Source organism: Panthera tigris, chromosome C1 (assembly GCF_018350195.1).
Source record: "Panthera tigris isolate Pti1 chromosome C1, P.tigris_Pti1_mat1.1, whole genome shotgun sequence".
In the NCBI taxonomy this organism is placed as follows: domain Eukaryota; kingdom Metazoa; phylum Chordata; class Mammalia; order Carnivora; family Felidae; genus Panthera; species Panthera tigris.
The window spans coordinates 43,910,759-43,928,879 of NC_056667.1; the positions used below are offsets into that span (position 1 = coordinate 43,910,759).

Sequence of the window (18,121 nt, forward strand, 5' to 3'; positions counted from 1 at the left end):
ATGGCATAAGACTGCCATAATGTAGTCTGCACACTGTGTAAAGCTCTTGAAAGAGCTTTTGTTGAACATTAAACAAAACCTTAAGCTTCTGCAGCGTTGTATAACTCCCAGCTTTAAGACACCTATAACTTGCCGATGAAATGCTATTTCTGGCACATAGTAGCAACAGTGATGATAAAACAGTAATACCATCAGTATGAAAAATAATGTCCAGCATTTAGATAGCATTTACTGGGTGTATCTTCCAGGTGCTATTTAAATATTTTTACTTAAATGAATTCATTTAAACCACACAACAACCCTACAAGGTAGGAACTATTCTGATTCACCTTTCAGGAGTAGGTAAAGCATAGAGATTAGGAACCTGCCTAAGTCACGTAGCTGTGGTGAAGCTGGGTGTCAGAGTCAGGCAGTCTGGGTCTAGAGTCCACGTGCTTAGTCCCTATGCGTCACTGCCTCGCATGTCTATTAATACAAAGCCGGAACTGGACTTCAAGTCTCCTGATTACTGTTCTAGGTCTGTCTGCACTGCTTATACTATGGAGGGGGAATTCTCAGTGCTATGGGAGCCTTCAGCTAGCCCTACAAAGGGGTAGGTTTTAGTCAAAGGTCATTCTGGACATATAAAATGATAGAAAAAGTAGATATCTGTTGACTCACATGGCTCAGTGACAGAATTCTGAACCTAGGTAACTGAGAGAATGTCTCGCAGGCTACTGTGTAAGGCCATAGCCAAGCTAATCCACAAAAACCCATAGTGGACCTAAATGAAAGCTGTAGGTTCTGTAGCACAGGCACAGTTAAAGGAAGATTTCAGGGCTCCAAAGCCTGATATTGGGTATAGATAACACTGCTTGCTGAGTATCAGGATTATTCTATATCTGAGTATAAACTAATTCTGGATTCCTATGTGCTTGGTGTGTGTACGCAACAGACCTCATACGGTGATGGTAAAATCAGACAAAACAGCCATCAATACCATCTGGTATTTATTACCAGAAATAAAGTATGGAATTTTTTAAATGATAAAAGCTTATCAAGAACATTTAACAATTCTAAATATGTATGTAAAGTAAGAAGAGCACTTCAAGATGCATGAAGCAAAAAAATTGATAAAGGAGACAAATCTACAAATAGGTGTAGATGTCAACATCACTCAGTAATTGATAGAACAAGTAAATTGGCAAAGAGAAGTGACATCAGCAAAAATGGCCAAATAAAGACCTGCTAAAATTCTTTACTTGATAAAATGTATGGAAAACTGGCAAAATGGTCCGTCAACTTTTTCAGAACTCTGAAATGAGCCAAAGGCTTGCAGCAATCAGGGAGTGTTGATTCAGGAAAAGTGTCTGAACCTCCAATAAGCAGAGCAAGCTTTGTGACATTTTTACTTACCCTGTTCCCATCTCCTATTCCCTGTTTCCATTTCCCTACTACCACAGTAGCCTGGAAAGAATCATGGTGAAAATGAGCAGCCTGGCAGCCACCAGAGGAGGCAGATAGGATTAGAGCCCTTTCAAAGCCCCGTTCCTAAAGAATTGTCATTATTTGACCATCTGGGTGGTTTCCAAGAAGACCCCACTCACCAGGCTGATTTAATTTAACTCATCTTCGAGCTATCCCAGTATGAAAAGCTTTTGGGGTCGGGGGAGCTGGGTGGGAAGAAGGGGTGTGTCAGAAATAATTAGAAGGAATTAGTTAAGATTGCCACTGCCTGAGATAGTGCATAACAGGGCAAACAGTAGGCTTACCAGAATACTTAAAAGGAAAGGCTGGGAAATGAGATTCTGCAGGGGCTTTGAAAAGCTCCAACATATTCCTGAAGATCTACAAGGTCACATGTGTGTCCAGGGCTATGCATGTGCTCAGGAAAGGTCTAAGAAGGCTTTACCTCTTTCCTCTGGCTGACTTGGAGGCTCTGTGAAAGCTGTAAGGAAGGCTAAGGCTGCATTGTAAACAGTGGGTGAGTGTTGAAGGTGTGCCACAATATGCACAGAGAGCCCTCCAGCAAAGAGTGGGAGACTTTTTTGGCTTCAGGCGTTTACGGAAATCCGTCCAATCATTAGTTGACCACTAAACTAACTATTCAGGGACTTTCATGTCACATAAAACAGAATACACGCTTTATAGAATTAGTTCAGGAAAGTAATTAAAACAATAGGAGAAGCAATGTCAAAAACTGGAGGGGAAAGAGAGAGGAGAATGCAATTTCCAGAGTTGCCATATTGTATTATTTTAAATGTCTGGTTTTCAATACAAAATTACAAGACATGCAAAGAAATAAGAAAGTATGATCCATACACAGGAAAAAAATCAATAGGAAATGTCCCTGAGGAAGCCCAGACATGAGACTTATAAAGACTTTAAACCAGCTCTTTCCAGTATGTTCTAGAACAAAAGAAAGAACTAAAGAATTAAAAAAAAAAAAATGAGAACAATGTCTTACCAAATAGAGACTATCAATAAATTATAAAAAAGAATCAAATAGAAATTCTGTAGTTGAAAAGTATAACTGAAATGAAAAGTTCACTAAAGGGCTTAACAGCAGAACTGTGAAGATAGGTCAGTTGTGATTACCCAGCGTGAGGAACAGAAAGAAGAATAAAGAAACATGAAGAGAGACTGAGCGGCTTGTTGGATGCCATCAAGTATATCATCATAGACATGGGAGTCCCAGGACAGGAGAAAGAAAAAGAGACAAAAGAATACTTGAAGAGATAAAGCCAAAACTTCCCAGATTTGATAAAAACCAGTTATCTACCCTTCTAAGAAGCTTAACAAACTCCAAGTAGGATCAACTTAAAGAAATCTGTACCTGGACATATCATAATCAAACTGCTGAAAATCAAACACAAGAATGTTAAAAGCATCAAGGGAGAAGTGACTCTTCACATATAAGAGAGCCTCAATAAAAGTAACAGCTGATTTCTCATCAGAAGCCATGGAAGCCAAAGGGTTCCATGGATTGTCATTCAAAGTGCTGAAAGAAAGTCAACTAAGAACTCTATATCCAGCAAACCTATCCTTCAAAAAAGAAGGAACACTCTTGATTTACAAATGATACAATCTTATATATAAAAAATCCTAAGGAATCCACTAAAAATCTATTAGAACTAATAAATTAGTTTAGCAAGCTGTTGGTGAACATTCCAAATATGAAATTAAGAAAACAATTCCATCTACGATAGCATCAGAAAGAATAAAATATTTAGGAATAAATTTAACTAAAGTAGCATAAAACTTATCTGAAAATATAAAACATTGTTTAAAGAAATTAAATATAAGAAAATAGGAAGACATTCATAAATCAGATTTTTAAAAAGTTTTTTTATTTTTGAGAGAGAAGCGTGTGAGAGTGGGAGGGACAGAGAGAGAGGGAGACACAGAATCCGAAGCAGGCTCCAGGCTCTGAGCTGTAGGCACAGAGCCTGATGCGGAGCTCAAACTCAACTAACCGTGAGATCATGACCTAAGTGGCAGTCAGATGCTTAACCGACTGAGCCACCCAGGCGCCCCTGAATCATCTTAATATTGTTAAGACTACAGTGCTCCCCAAATTGGTGTATAGATTCAACCCAGTGTGTATCAAATTTCTAACTGGCTGCTTTGCAGAATATTGACAGACTGATTCTGATATTCATATGTAAATTCGAAGTACCCAGAATAGCCAAAAACAATCCTAAAAAGCATTAAGTTAGAGCACTGACACTTCCCAATTTCAAATCTTACTAAAATTTCAAATCTTACTACTGTGGTAATCAAGACATTGTGGTACTGGCAGAAGGACAGACCTATAGGTGTAACAGAATTGAGAGCTCAGAAGTAAACCCTCACATTCATGGACAGTTACTGTTCATCAAGGGTACCTAAACTATTCAATGGGGAAGGAACAGTCTTGTCAATAAACAATGCTGGAACAACTGTATATCCCCATGCAAAGCATGAATTTGGACTTCTACCTCATTTCATATGCAACATGGATCAAAGACCTAAATGGAAGAGCAAAGCTACAAAACTTTTTTTTTTTTTTTAGAGAGGGCATGGGGAAGGGATGGGAGGTGGGGGACGGGGAGGTGGGAGAGAATCTCAAGGAGGCTTGGAGCTGTCAGCACTGAGCCTGATGTGGGGCTCAGTCTCATGAACTGAGCGATCACAACCTAGCTGAAATCAGGAGTCAGACACTTAACCAACTGAGCCACCCAGGCACCCCAAAGCTATAGAACTCTTAAAATGTTGGCATTAATCTTCATGACCTTGGATTAGGCAATGGTTTCTTAGATATGACACAAAAAGCACAAGAAACAACAAAACAGATAAACTGGACGTCATCAAAGGTAAAAACTATTGTGCTTCAGAGGCTACCATTGAGAAAGTGAAAAGACAACCCACAGAATGGGAGAATATTTGTAAATCATGTATCTGTCAAGGGTTTTTTTTTTTTTTTTTAAGTTTTATCTGTTTTATTTTTGAGAGAGAGAGAGAGAGAGTGAGCAGGGGAAGGGCAGAGAAAGAGGGGGAGAGAGAGAATCCCAAGCAGCCTCCACACTGTCAGCACAGAGTCCGATGTGGTCTCAAACTTACGAACCATGAGATCATGACCTGAGCTGAAATGAAGATTTGGATCCTTAACCAACTGAGTCACCCAAGCGCCTCCTGTTAAGGGACATTATCTGGAATATATAAGGAACTCTTAACATCTCAACAATTAAAAGACAATCCAACTTTTTAAATGGGCAAAGGATCTGAACAGACATTTCTCCAAAGAGGGTACGTAATGGCCAAAAAGCATATGAAAGATGTTTAACATTGTTAATCATTAGGCAAATGTAAATCAAAACCACAATGAGATTCTATTTCACACTGGGATGGTTATCATTTTTTAATTAGCTAATCAATTTTGAGAGAGAGCACAAATGGGAGAGGGGAAGAGGGAGAGAGGGAGAGAATCCCAAGCAGGCTCCACACTGTCAGTGTGGAGCCCAGTGTGAGACTCAAACTCATGAACTACAAGATCATGACCTGAGCTGAAGTCAGACACTTAACTGACTAAGCCACCCAGGTACCCCTGGTTATGATTTTTTTTTTTTTTAAGGAAAATAAATGTTGAGAAGTATGAGGAGAAACTGAAACCTTTGTGTGTTGTTGGTGAGAATGTAAAATGACAGCCATTATGGAAAACCGCTTGACAGTTCCTCAGAAAATTAACCACAAAATTAACATATGAACCAGCACTTGTATTCCTAGGCATATACCCAAAGAATTTGAAACAAATGTTAAAATAAATACTTGTACATGTGCCACAACACTCCATTGTATTCCTGTAAATCAGAGTAAAAACAACAGGGGACAACATCATCCTTAATCATTCTCTGATGTGGACCAGACATTGTGATTTGGTGTAGCTCAACTGTAAAGGCACTGAATTGGACATAGTTTTTAGTGGTATCAGTGGGGTGGGGTACACTGGATAGTGTAACCAAACTTCCTAACAGCAGAAAGGAGTTTTGCAGTTCTGTTGGCAGACTGGATTGGAGAAGGAATGGACAAGAGTTACCAGCCATTGTTAGTCTTTGTGGGGCTTTTGTGGGGAGGCTGAGGTATGGTTGGTACTATATTTTAGGTCAGAGGTCAGCAAACTGGCCAAATCCAGCCTTTGGCCTGTTCTTACACATTCTGTGAACTAAGGATGTTTTCACATTTTTAAAGAATTCTAAGCACCCAGACATGTGCTTTTAAAGTTTGTTTAATTAATTAGCTAATTAATTAATTTAGAGAGGGAGAGAGAGAATCCTAAGCAGGCTCCATACTATCAGTGCAGAGCCCAGTGTGGCGCTCGAACTCATGAACTGTGAGATATGACCCGAGCTGAAATCAAGGAGTCAGATGCTTAACTGAGCCAGCCAGGCACCCCAGATGTGTGCTTGTGAAATGTTTATTGAACTGAATCAGGCCGCTGGTATTGCTTGACACAGGAGCCTGGGTTGGAGACATACCAAAGATCATAATTAAGAAGCAGGCTGGGTAACAGAAGAGGAAGCAAGCTTCCTAAGATGATGGATCTCCATTTCATTTTTAGAGAACTGAACAGAGGGATATAAGAAAAGCAAAGATGAAAGAAAAGAAGGAGCAGAACCATAATAAGGCTTTACTCCAGGCCGTCAAGGTGAGTGCTCAAACGTCAGGCCCGTATGGTCTTGCTAAATCCACTGATCCTCAAGCTTATTGGGAACCTTTCTTGCGATGCTTTATCTGAATTTGTTCGTTTTCTTTCTGCTTTGGTGAAGCAGTGTGGTGAAGGGGCTCTGGAGTCCCATCCCCCGAGGTCAGTCAGCTCTCCTGCTTGTGTACATGTGTTGATCTCAGGTAACCTACACTGAATAGTTGCTATGGGTTAAGCAGTATTTAATCTTCACAGTAGCCTTTTGAGATAGATCTTCCATCTGCTGCTTTGCTAGATGATGATGTTCTCTCAGAGAGGTGAAGAAACCTTGCACAGCTGATGTGTATCAGAGCCAGGTCCTTGCTTTGAGCCATTGCATCCTGAGAGAGTCTGAATTTTCAGGAAGCTGCTCCTTTATAACAAAAAGATTTGACCCTGTCCTTTCTTCCCTGCATTTTAAATGGATGTAGTCTGAGCCAAATCGTGTTTTCACCTGGATACCTAGCAAGGCACCTGTAGAGGTTTGGCTTGCTTGGTCTTCACAAGGGAGAGGATACCCGCCATGAGATTGTGGAGTAGGCCCTTGGTTTCATTTTTTGTTGAGTTAAATTAGGCACCATTAAAGTTACTTACTTGGGGCGCCTGGGTGGCTCAGTCTGTTGAGCGTCCCAACTTCGGCTCAGGTCATGGTCTCGTGGTTCGTGAGTTCGAGCCCCACGTCGGGCTCTGTGCTGACAGCTCAGAGCCTAGAGCCTGCTTCGAATTCTGTGTCTCCCTCTCTCTCTGCCCCTCCCCTACTCATGCTCTGTCTCTCTTTGTCTCTCAAAAATAAATAAATGTTAAAAAAAAAAAATAAAGTTACTTACTGACTTTGAGACCCTCATACTAAGATGCACTCCACTAGTCCCTCCCCCACAACAAGCAATCTGCTAATACCTGTTAACAGAATGTAATACTCTAGATTCTCCAGCTAATCATCCATAGTGAGGGATGTAGTCATATTCTAAAATAAAATGTAGAATATTGCAATGCCCAGACATTTGTATATAGACCTGATTTCGGCTCTCTCCTTTAGTCTGACCCTGCATCTTAAGCTTCAGTGTTCATAAGAATTGCTCTAACAGTTGTATACACAGAACCGTATTTTACCAATGGTTTAAAACTGGGGTCAGCAGACTGCAGCCAGTGGATCACATCCCTGCCTATTTGTTTATGTGTCACATATGGCTGTTTTCACACTACAGTGGCAGAGTTGAATAGTTAATTTCAACAGAGACCATTTGGCTCAGAAAGCCTAAAATATTTCTGTCTGATCCTTTAAGGAAAAGTTTGCCAACCCCTGATGTAGGAGATACTAAAAGTAACTTGGATCGCATGTAACTTTCCCTGCGTGTGCTAGCCTCCACACACATACATAAAGAGGCAACTCTTCTGTTCAGACCTTTGATTTATCTTTATTTCCACGAGACAGCCAAGATTAAGTCAGTGTGCATTATTTTTAGTATTCTATGTCCTAGCTAAACCAACACACTTACCATTTTTGTATATGCCCGCTCTTGATCTTTTCTGTGCCTTTACATATGCTGTTCCTTAGGGTGGAATGACCTTCTATCCTCCCCACAGCCCCTGCCCAACTTCTCTTCCTTTCATAGTCATTGCTCAGGACCCAGCATACCCCAGCCATCTCCAGCCCCCAGGCTAAATTAATTATTGATGGTCTGCATTTCTGCAACTCCACTTCTTACCTTATATTGTACTTATTTCCATAGCTCTGTGCCCACTAGACCATTAGCAGGGTCTTGAGGGCAGGAACCATATCTAGCTTGTCTCTGTGACACAGGGTCCAGCATGTGGTCCAGCACCTGGTCAAGGTGAGTTCTCCCTGCTGTGCCAAGCCTCAGGGGTAATGAAGATGAATCCTGTGTAGAGCTGGCCCTCAGGAAGCTCACAGTTTGATGGTTTCCCTGTTATTGAAATGGTCTTAGATCCTTCCACGTGATAAGGTTTGTGTGTGTGTTTTTATGTTTTTAATCCAGGCTAGGAACATCAAGCTAGTCTCTGAAGCTGCCAGTGAGGATGAAGATTCAGACTCAGAAGATCTAGGTGAGCTTTCCCTGGATCGGCTCAGCTCGGAGAACCGCTATGGAGCCAGGCTGAGTGTAGATGAGCAGGGCAGGTTAAGCTGGCCCGTGCTCTTTCTGTACCCAGAGCACACCCAGTCGGACTTCATCGCTGCTTTTCACGAGGACTCCAGGTATTTACTTGCCCAAGAGCCCTTTGTTCTTGCTTGCGTGCTCTTTCCCTGCTGTCTCGGCAGAGGAAATTTTTGGTGGAGGAGGTCCGAGTATAGTTTAGAGGGTTAACAGTCTGGTTTGTCATAATCTCTATCCTGGAGCTCATTTCTCCCTTCACTAACTATAACTAGCTTTGTAGTGACAGACACAGGTCGCACTGTTGTCTGGACTGGGCTAACAAGCAGAGCACCACAGTAGAGTCTGCCAAGCCCTAATACATATCTCTGGTGAGATAGGAAGTCATTGTAGATAGTATATGCATGGTAACTGAAGTGTGTATTAGGAAAAATATAACTAGCAGTTTTAACATGTGATTTCATAGGGTTAATGCTTAGAATGCAGCTAAATGTAAGGTATGTTGTTAAGCCTGAGTTGGTTTAAAGAAAATTACTGTCATATAATAGGATAAGTGAGGGTTGCCTGGGTGGCTTAGTTGGTTAAGTGGCCAACTCTTGATTTCGGCTCAGATCATAGTCTTACGGTTGGTTCGTGGGTTCAAGCCCCAAGTCAGGCTCCGTGCTGACAGCATGGAGTCTGCTTGGGATTCTCTCTCTCCCTCTTTCTCTTTCCCTCCTTCACGTGCTCGTTTTTTCTCAAAAATGAACGAATAAACTTGGGAAAAAAAAAAAAAGGATGAGTGATACACATACACATTTTGGCTTAAGCCAGATGGCTTTGGATCAGAATGGCTTGGGCCTGCATTTCATGTTTTATACATTTTTGATACCTCTATGTATGGGTGTCCAGGGCCTGTGATGTAGGAAAATAGATCATGAGTTACTGATACCCAGAAAGTACATGTTTATATCCTTAGGTTTATTGATCATCTGATGGTGATGTTTGGTGAAACACCCTCTTGGGACTTAGAGCAAAAATACTGCCCTAATAATTTAGAGGTAAGAGATGTTTTACCTTGTTCCTATATGGGATTTTGGGAGGGGGGGGTAGGTTTTTACTGCCTTTAGAAAAATTTGTGTCAAATTATACAGAACATAAAATTCATTATTTGAACCAGTGCATACTTTCGTAGCATGAAGTACATTTAATTTACATGGTTGTGCAACCATCCCCACCATCCATCCTCATTTCATCATCCCAAACTGAAACACTGGACCTGTTAAACAGTAACTATTTTCTCCTCCAGCCCCAGGCAACCACCATTCTACTTTCTCTTTCTATGAATGTGACTACTCTAGGAACCTTCTATAAGTAGAACCATACACTATTTGTCTTTTTGTGTCTGGCTTATTTCATTAGCATAATGTCTTCAGGGTTCATCCATATTGTACCCTGTGTCAGAATTTCTTTCCTTTTTAAGGCTGAATAATACTCCATTGTTGAGACCTTTTTATTATTTTTTGTTTTATTTTTTTATTTTTTAAGTGTGTATATGTGTATATGTGTATTTTTTAATTTATTTTTTTAATTTACATCCAAGTTAGCTAGCATATAGTGCAACAATGATTCCTGGAGTAGATTCCTTAATGCCCCTTACCCATTTAGCCCATCCCCCCTCCGACAACCCCTCCAACAACCCTCAGTTCTCCATATTTATGAGTCTCTTCTGTTTTGTCCCCCTCCCTGTTTTTATATTATTTTTGTTTCCCTTCCCTTATGTTCATCTGTTTTGTCTCTTAAAGTCCTCATATGAGTGAAGTCATATATTTGTCTTTTTCTGACTGGCTAATTTCACTTAGCATAATACCCTCTAGTTCCATCCACAGTTGCAAATGGCAAGATTTCATTCTTTTTGATTGCCGAGTAATACTGCCAGGGTACTCCATACACACACACACACACCCCCCACACTTTATCCATTCATCCATCGATGGACATTTGGGCTCTTTCCATACTTTGGCTATTGTTGATAGTGCTGCTATAAACATTGGCCAACTAATATAAATATAAAGGGTGCACATATAAAGGGGTGCTTGTGTCCCTTCAAAACAGCATACTTGTAGCCCTTGGATAAATACCTTGTAGTGCAATTGCTGGGTCGTAGCCTAGTTCTATTTTTAATTTTTTTGAGGAACCTCCATATTGTTTTCCAGAGTAGCTGCACCAGTTTGCATTCCCACCAGCAGTGCAAAAGAGATCCTCTCTCTCTGCATCCTCTCCAACATCTGTTGTTGCCTGAGTTGTTAATGTTAGCCATTCTGACAGGTGTGAGGTAGTATCTCATTGTGGTTGTGATTTGTATTTCCCTGATGATGAGTGATGTGGAGCATTTTTTCATATGTTGATTGGCCATCTGGATGTCATCTTTGGAGAAGTGTCTATTCATGTCTCTTGCCCATTTCTTCATTGGATTATTTGTTTTTTGGGTGTTGAGTTTGATAAGTTCTTTATAGATTTTGGATACTAACCCTTTATCTGATATGTCATTTGCAAATATCTTCTCCCATTCTGTCGGTTGCCTTTTAGTTTTGCTGATTGTTTGCTTCGCTGTGCAGAAGCTTTTTATTTTGATGAGGTGCCAATAGTTCATTTTTGCTTTTGTTTCCCTTGCCTCCGGAGACGAGTAAGAAGTTGCTGCGGCCAAGGTCAAAGAAGTTTTTGCCTGCTTTCTCCTTGAGGATTTTTATGGCTTCCTGTCTTATATTTAGGTCCTTGATCCATTTTGAGTTTATTTTTGTGTATGGTGTGAGAAAGTGGTCCAGTTTTCCCAGCACCACTTGCTGAAGAGACTGTCATTATTCCATTGGATTTTCTTTCCTGCTTGGTCAAAGATTAGTTGGCCATACGTTTGTGGGTCCATTTCTGGATTCTCTATTCCATTGATCTGTGTATCTGTTTTTGTAACAGTACCGTACTATCTTGATGATTACAGCTTTGTAATAATACAGCTTGAAGTCCAGAATTGTGGTGCCTCCTGCTTTAGTTTTCTTTTTCAAGATTGCTTTGGCTGTTGGGGGTATTTTCTGGTTGCACACAAATTTTAGGATTGTTTGTCCTAGCTCTGTGAAGAATGCTGGTGTTATTTTGGTAGGTATTGCATTGAATATGTAGATTGCTTTGGGTATTGACATTTTAACATATTTGTTCTTCCTATCCAGGAACATGGAATATTTTTCCATTTTTTTATGTCTTCTTCAATTTCTTTCATAAGCTTTCTATAGTTTTCAGTGTATAGATTTTTTACCTCTTTGGTGTTAGATTTATTCCTAGGTATTTTATGGGTTTTGGTGCAATTGTAAACGGGATCGATTCCTTGATTTCTCTTTCTGTTGCTTCATTGTTGGTGTATAGAAACGCAACCCATTTCTATGCATTGATTTTATAGCCTGCAACTTTGTTGAATTCATGAATCAGTTCTAGCAGTTTTTTTGGTGGAATCTTTTGGGATTTCCATATAGAGTGTCATGTCATCTGCGAAGAGTGAAAGTTTGACCTCCTCCTGGCCAATTTGGATGCCTTTTATTTCTTTGTGTTGTCTGATTGTTGAGGCTAAGACTTCTGATGCTATGTTGAATAACAGTGGCAAGATTGGATATCCCTGTCTTGTTCCTGATCTCAGGGGGAAAGCTCTCAGTTTTTCCCCACTGAGGATGATATTGGCATAGGGTCTCTCATATTATGGCTTTTATGATCTCGAGGTATGATCCTTCTATCCCTACTTTCTTGAGGGATTTTAATTAAGAAAGAATGCTGTATTTTGTCAAATGCTTTTTCTGCATCTATTAAGAGGATCATGTGGTTCTTGTCCTTTTCTTTTATTGATGTGATGAGTCACATTGATTGTTTTGCGGATATTGAACCAGCGCTACATCCCAGGTATAAATCCCACTTGGTCGTGGTGAATAATTTTCTTAATGTATTGTTGGATCCAATTGGCTAATATCTTGTTGAGGATTTTTGCATTCATGTTCATCAGGGAAACTGATTTATAGTTCTCCCTTTTAGTGGGGTCTTTGTCTGGTTTTGGAATCAAGGTGATGTTGGCTTCATAGAAAGAGTTTGGAAGTTTTCCTTCCATTTCTATTTTTTGGAGCAGCTTCAAGAGAATAGGTGTTAACTCTTCCTTAAATGTTTGGTAGAATACCCCTGGAAAGCCATCTGGCCCTGGACTCGCTTTTTGGGTGATTTTTGATTACTAATTTAATTTCTTTACTGGTTATGGGTCTGTTCAGATTTTCTATTTCTTCCTGTTTCAGTTTTGGTAGTGTATATGTTTCTGGGAATTTGTCCATTTCTTCCAGATTGCCCATTTTATTGGCATATAATTGCTTATAATATTCTCTTATTATTGTTTTTATTTCTCCTGTGTTGGTTATGATCTCTCCTCTTTCATTCTTGATTTTATTTATTTGGGGCCTTTTTCTCTTTGATCAGACTGGCTAGTGGTTTATCAGTTTTGTTAATTCAAAGAAACAGCTTCTGGTTTCATTGATCAGTTCTGTTTTTGGTTTTGATAGCATTAATTTCTGCTCTAATCTTTATTATTTCCTGTCTTCTGCTGGCTTTGGGTTTTATTTGCTGTTCTTTTTCTAGCTCTTTAAGGTGTAAGGTTAGGTTGTGTATCTGAGACCTTTCTTCCTTCTCTAGGAAGGCCTGGATTGCTATACACTTCCCTCATATGACTGCCTTTGTTGCATCCCAGAGGTTTTGGGCTGTGGTGTTTTCATTTTCATTGGTTTCCATGTACTTTTTAATTTCCTCTTTAACTTCTTGGTTAGCCCATTCATTCTTTAGTAGGATGTTCCTTAGTCTCCAAGTATTTGTTATCTTTCCAAATTTTTTCTTGTGGTTGATTTCGAGTTTCACAGTGTTGTGGTCTAAAAATGTGCATGGTATGATCTCAGTCTTTTTGTACTTGTTGAGGGCTGATTTGTGTCCCAGAATGTGATCCATTCTGGAGAATTCCATGTGCACTGGAGAAGAATGTGTAGTCCACTGCTTTAAGATAAAATATTCTGAATATTCTGTTAAGTCCATCTGGTCCAGTGTGTCATTCAATGACATCGTTTCCTTGTTGATTTTCTGTTTAGATGATCTACTGCTGTAGGTGGGGTGTTGAAGTCCCCCACTATTATGGTATTATTATCAGTGCGTTTATGTTTGTGATTGATTTATATATATTTGGGTGCTTCTGCATTTGGCACAAATGTTTACAATTGTTGGGTCTTTTGGTGGAAGAACCCTTAATTATGATAGAATGCCCTTCTTCATCTCTTGTTACAGTCTTTTTTTTAAAGTGTAGATTGTCTGATGTATGTATGGGTACTTCTTTTGTCAACCATTAGCATGATAGATGGTTCTCCATCCCTTTACTTTCAATCTGAAGGTGTCTTTAGGTCTAAAGTGGGTCTCTTGTAAACAGCATATAGATGGTTCTTGTTTTCTTATCCATTCTTTTACCCTATGTCTTTTGATTGGAGCATTTAGTCCATTGACATTTATTTTATTTTATTTTTTCCTGGTGGAGAAGGGAGACAGGTCCATTGACATTTAGAGTGAGTACTGAAAGGTATGAATTTATTGCCATTATGTTTCTTGTAGAGTTGGGAGTTTCTGGTGATGTTCTCTGGTTCCTTCTAGTCTTTGTTGCTTTTGGTCTCCCCCCCCACCCCCACCCATCTTTTCTCCCCTCAGAGAGTTCCCCTTAAAATTTCTTGCAGGGCTGGTTTAGTGGTCATAAACTCATTTAATTTTTGTTTGTCTGGGAAACTTTTAATCTCTCCTTCTATTTGGAATGACAGCCTTGGTGGATAAAGAGTTCTTGGCTGCATATTTTTCTGATTCAGCACCTTGAATATATCCTGCCACTCCTTTCTGGACTGCCAAGTTTTTCTGGATAGGTCTGTTGCAAACCTGATCTGTCTTCCCTTGTAGGTTAAGGACTGTTTTTTCCTTGCTGCTTTCATGATTCTTCTCTTGCCTGAGTATTTTGTGAATTTGACTGTGATATGCCAGTTGATGGTTGGTTTTTGTTGAATCTAATGGGAGTCCTCTGTGCTTCCTGGATTTTGATGTCTGTGTCTTTCCCCATGTTAAGGAAGTTTTGTGCTATGATTTGCTCACATAACCCTTCTACCCCTATTTCTCTCTCTTCCTCTTCTGGGAGCCCTATGATTGTGCTGTTGTTCCTTTTTAATGAGTCACTGATTTCTCTAATTCTTAAATCATGCACTTTTGCCTTAGTCTCCCACTTTTTTTCTGCTTCATTGTCCATAAATTTGTCCTCTGTATCACTAATTCACTGCTCTGCCTCATCCATCCTTGCCACCGTGGCATCGATTTGAGATTGCAGCTCAGTTACATTTTTATTTCATCCTGACTGGCTTTTACTTCTTTTATCACCCCAGAAAGGGATTCTAATCTATTTTCGACCCCTAGCATTCTTATTATCATGATTCTAAATTCTGGTTCAGACACCTTGCTTGTATCTGTGTTAAGTCCCTGGCTGTTGTTTCTTCCTCCTCTTTCTTTTGGGGTGAATTCCTTCATTTTGTCATTTTGATGGCAGAAAAGGAATTAATAAGGTCAAAAAAATTATAATTAAAAAATTAAAAACAACACACACACAAATTCAAATAAATGATGCTAGATCCTAGGTGTGTTTCAGTCTGGTTGTTGAAAGATTACAGGAAAAAGGGAAAAAGGGGAAAAAAGAAAAAAAAGGAAAACGTTTGAAAATTTGAAAAAAATGAATACAGTGAAATAGAATAAAATGAAATAAGTAAAATAGAATTTGAAAAATTTACAAAAAAGTAAAAAAATAGAAAAAAATTAAAGGAAAATATTTTCAATAAAAATTGAAAATAATAAATTTTTTCTCTTTCTGTATTCAAGAAAAAGAAACGAAAAGAGGAAAAAAGAAAATTGAATAGATGGCCCAGTGAACAGACTGAAATACTATTGAAATTACATCATTTTCCCCTAGAAGTCAAACTATGAAGCAATTTATAGTCCATAAACTAAGCAGGCAGAGACACTTGTAGTGTTCCTGAAGAGTAAGGTTGGCCCATTTGGGCGGGGCTTAGGGTAATGGTTCTGTTCCCCACTAGATGTCGCTGTTTAGCTTACTGGGGTGGATTGTTGTGGTGCTTGTAGGTATGTGCATGCGTGGGAGGAGTGAAAGTGGCATATCCCAGCTACCCTGTCTCTAGTATCAGAACTCTGTTCTCCCCAATCATCAATTGTGCACCTGACCTTTGTCATCAGCTTCCGTCCACTCCCTGCTTTTATACTGTCCATGACCAAGCCCCAGGCAACACCTCCCTCCTGAGTTTTATCTCAGATGCAGCTGTTTTCCCTGACCCCTTATTTCTGAGGGACTGCGGCTTTGACCTGTTCTGCCCCTCTGCAAGAGGGTCTCACTGAGCAAGGGCCAGGTGCCTGCCCCCAGGAATGTTCATGGGACTGTGCTGCTGCTAATGCCAAGAGACTGCGTCTGGGTGCCAGCCTGCCCCAGAAAATGTTCACGCAATCATGTAGCAGCAGCATTTCAGGGATTATGGAAAATCGCAATACATACCTGGCACTGGGCTTCACCCTTAACGACTTTGTTCCAGTACCAGCAAATGTGGTTGTTCTCCGGGGTCTGCTGGCCCAAGGACCCCCGGGCCTCACTCTGCCTCTGGGGATTTGCCCTTCCCACCAGAGCACTGTCAGGTATCAAGCTGCAGAGTTTGAGGCTCTGTGCTCCCCCTGTTTATATAGAGTCTTAGTGGAATTTAAACCCCCTCCTTTTTTCTCTTTTTAGTTCAGTCCCTGCGGCTGTTTCCACTTTCTCTCCAGCTGCTTTTTTTGGGGGTGGGGAGTGGGAGGTGCTTTTCCCATACTCTCCCGCTGTCTCCGTCCTCTTACCACAAGCAAAAATAGCTCCCTGTCCTCCGTGGCTTCTCTCTCCCCCAGTTAACCTTTCTGTGCCATGTACCTGCTGAGTTCTGTGGTTCAGGTTGTGCAGATTGTTGTGTTAATCCTAAAATCAGTTTTCTAGGTGTACAGGATGGTTTAGTGTTGATCTGGCTGTATTTCATGGATGCGAGATGCAAAAACAACTTCCATGTTCTTCTGCCGTCTTGGCTCATTATTTTTTTAAATCACAGCTTAGGGTACAAAGATTTTGTCTTCTAACCATTTGAGAGTAAGATGCCAACTGATGCCCCATTGCCCCTAAATACTTAAGCATCATTTCCCTACAGACAAGGATATTTTCCTTCATAATCCCAACCAACCACCAATATCAGGAAGTTAGTTTGATACACTAGTTCTGATTGTGACACCCCATCTCAGCTGTCCCCAAACAAGGACACCCTTCTCATCCCACATGGGCTCTGACACCTCATCTTGGACAGCTATCCTAAAAGGTAGCCCTTATCACCTGGGTTAGGCTGGCCAGTTCCCAGCAAGCTTGCCCTCCACTGGCCGGGCTCACTCCCGGCCAGCCCTCCTATGCAGACATCTTCCTCACCCTCTGTGGGCTTTGACACCTGCACAGGGCCGTCCCGTGTGGACATCCTTCTCATCCTCCTCATCCTCCTCGGGCTGTTCCCCTGCTTTGGGCTACTGTGCCTTTTTCCCCCCACATCTAAGAGGTCTAGGACTGATTGCTAGGGAAGCAAAGGCTCACAGGCCTGGCCTTGAATCTTGGTTTCTTTGTTTACTAGCTGAGTGTTGTTAATGAATCATTTTTCTCCCCTGATCCTTGGTTCTGTCTTTGGAAAAAAGTGGATCCGGTAATATCTTTCTCGGTGTTATGGGCAAAGACTGAGTGCTTTACATTCCACAACTCTATAGAAGAGCCATTCAACTAATAACAGTTGCCTTCTCTTTAGCTTTTCACTAGACTTGGCCTCAACATGTCTAGTGCTGCTGAGGCCCTCTGTGTCTGATTCCTGCACCTTTATTCTTCTTTGCAGATCTACTTTGAGGATGATGGTGGGACAGAACTCTACCGGGTGCCTCTCAAGAGCACCCTGTTGCACGTGCTGCAGCACCCCAGGTGAGCCACCTTCATGAGGCTGAGTAGACCAGGGAAGGAGCTTAGGCACCATCCCAGGGATACAGCCAGGTTCTCATTGCACTGCTGACTAATTAATTGCCTTGTACTGCTTTCCCTACTGCCCTGGACATAAAACTGAGATGGCAGCCATGGAGACTGGTTCAGGTCATTGGCCAAATAGGCTTCAGTGTGACTCTGCTCATTACACTGCAGCCAGGACACCCTCAGACTGGGAGAAGCGAATGGTGCTGGTCTGAGAAGGGACAAGCTGCCTGGCTTTTGTACCTGAAAACAGCAGGGTTGGCACTCTTTTCCTAATTGTGCCTGTGTCCCCTGATACTGTTATATGGAAAAGAACATTGGTTCTTCAAGTCAAGACACCATCATTTTCGAGCTGTGGGACTGTAAGCACATACTTCCTCCCTGAGGAGGTTTCCTTATCTTTAGATTGGGGCTGATAATTCTTGCCTACATCTGTCTCAGGTACTTGAGAGCCAGCAAGAGAGTAGGAGTCACAGTAGTTTTGTAAACTGTAAAGGGCAGTCTTGTTGTAAGTGCGTCTTTGTTAGTAGCTGTGGCAGCCAGTTGGATTTGGCTTCTGTTTGTTCAGCTTTAGGGTGTTCTGGACTATGAGGGAATCCCCTGGGTAGATTTCAGAGTTGACTCTTGGACTATTTTTCCCTAAGCTTTGAGCAAAGCAAATGTCTTGCATTTAGGCTA

The 18,121-nt window shown here is 40.9% G+C and overlaps 1 protein-coding gene across 2 annotated transcripts in view; it reads left to right on the forward strand.

Annotated features, from left to right (window-relative positions):
* The window catches only part of TTC4 (tetratricopeptide repeat domain 4), a 30,669-nt gene that overhangs the window by 9,697 nt on the left and 2,851 nt on the right, over positions 1–18,121 (forward strand). For both annotated transcript variants that reach the window (XM_042997305.1, XM_007089886.3), the window contains exons 6-9: positions 6,077–6,163; positions 8,197–8,414; positions 9,269–9,350; positions 17,319–17,401. In XM_042997305.1, coding sequence (XP_042853239.1) covers positions 6,077–6,163; positions 8,197–8,414; positions 9,269–9,350; positions 17,319–17,401 — 470 coding nt within the window. The remainder of the gene's footprint in view (positions 1–6,076; positions 6,164–8,196; positions 8,415–9,268; positions 9,351–17,318; positions 17,402–18,121) is intronic.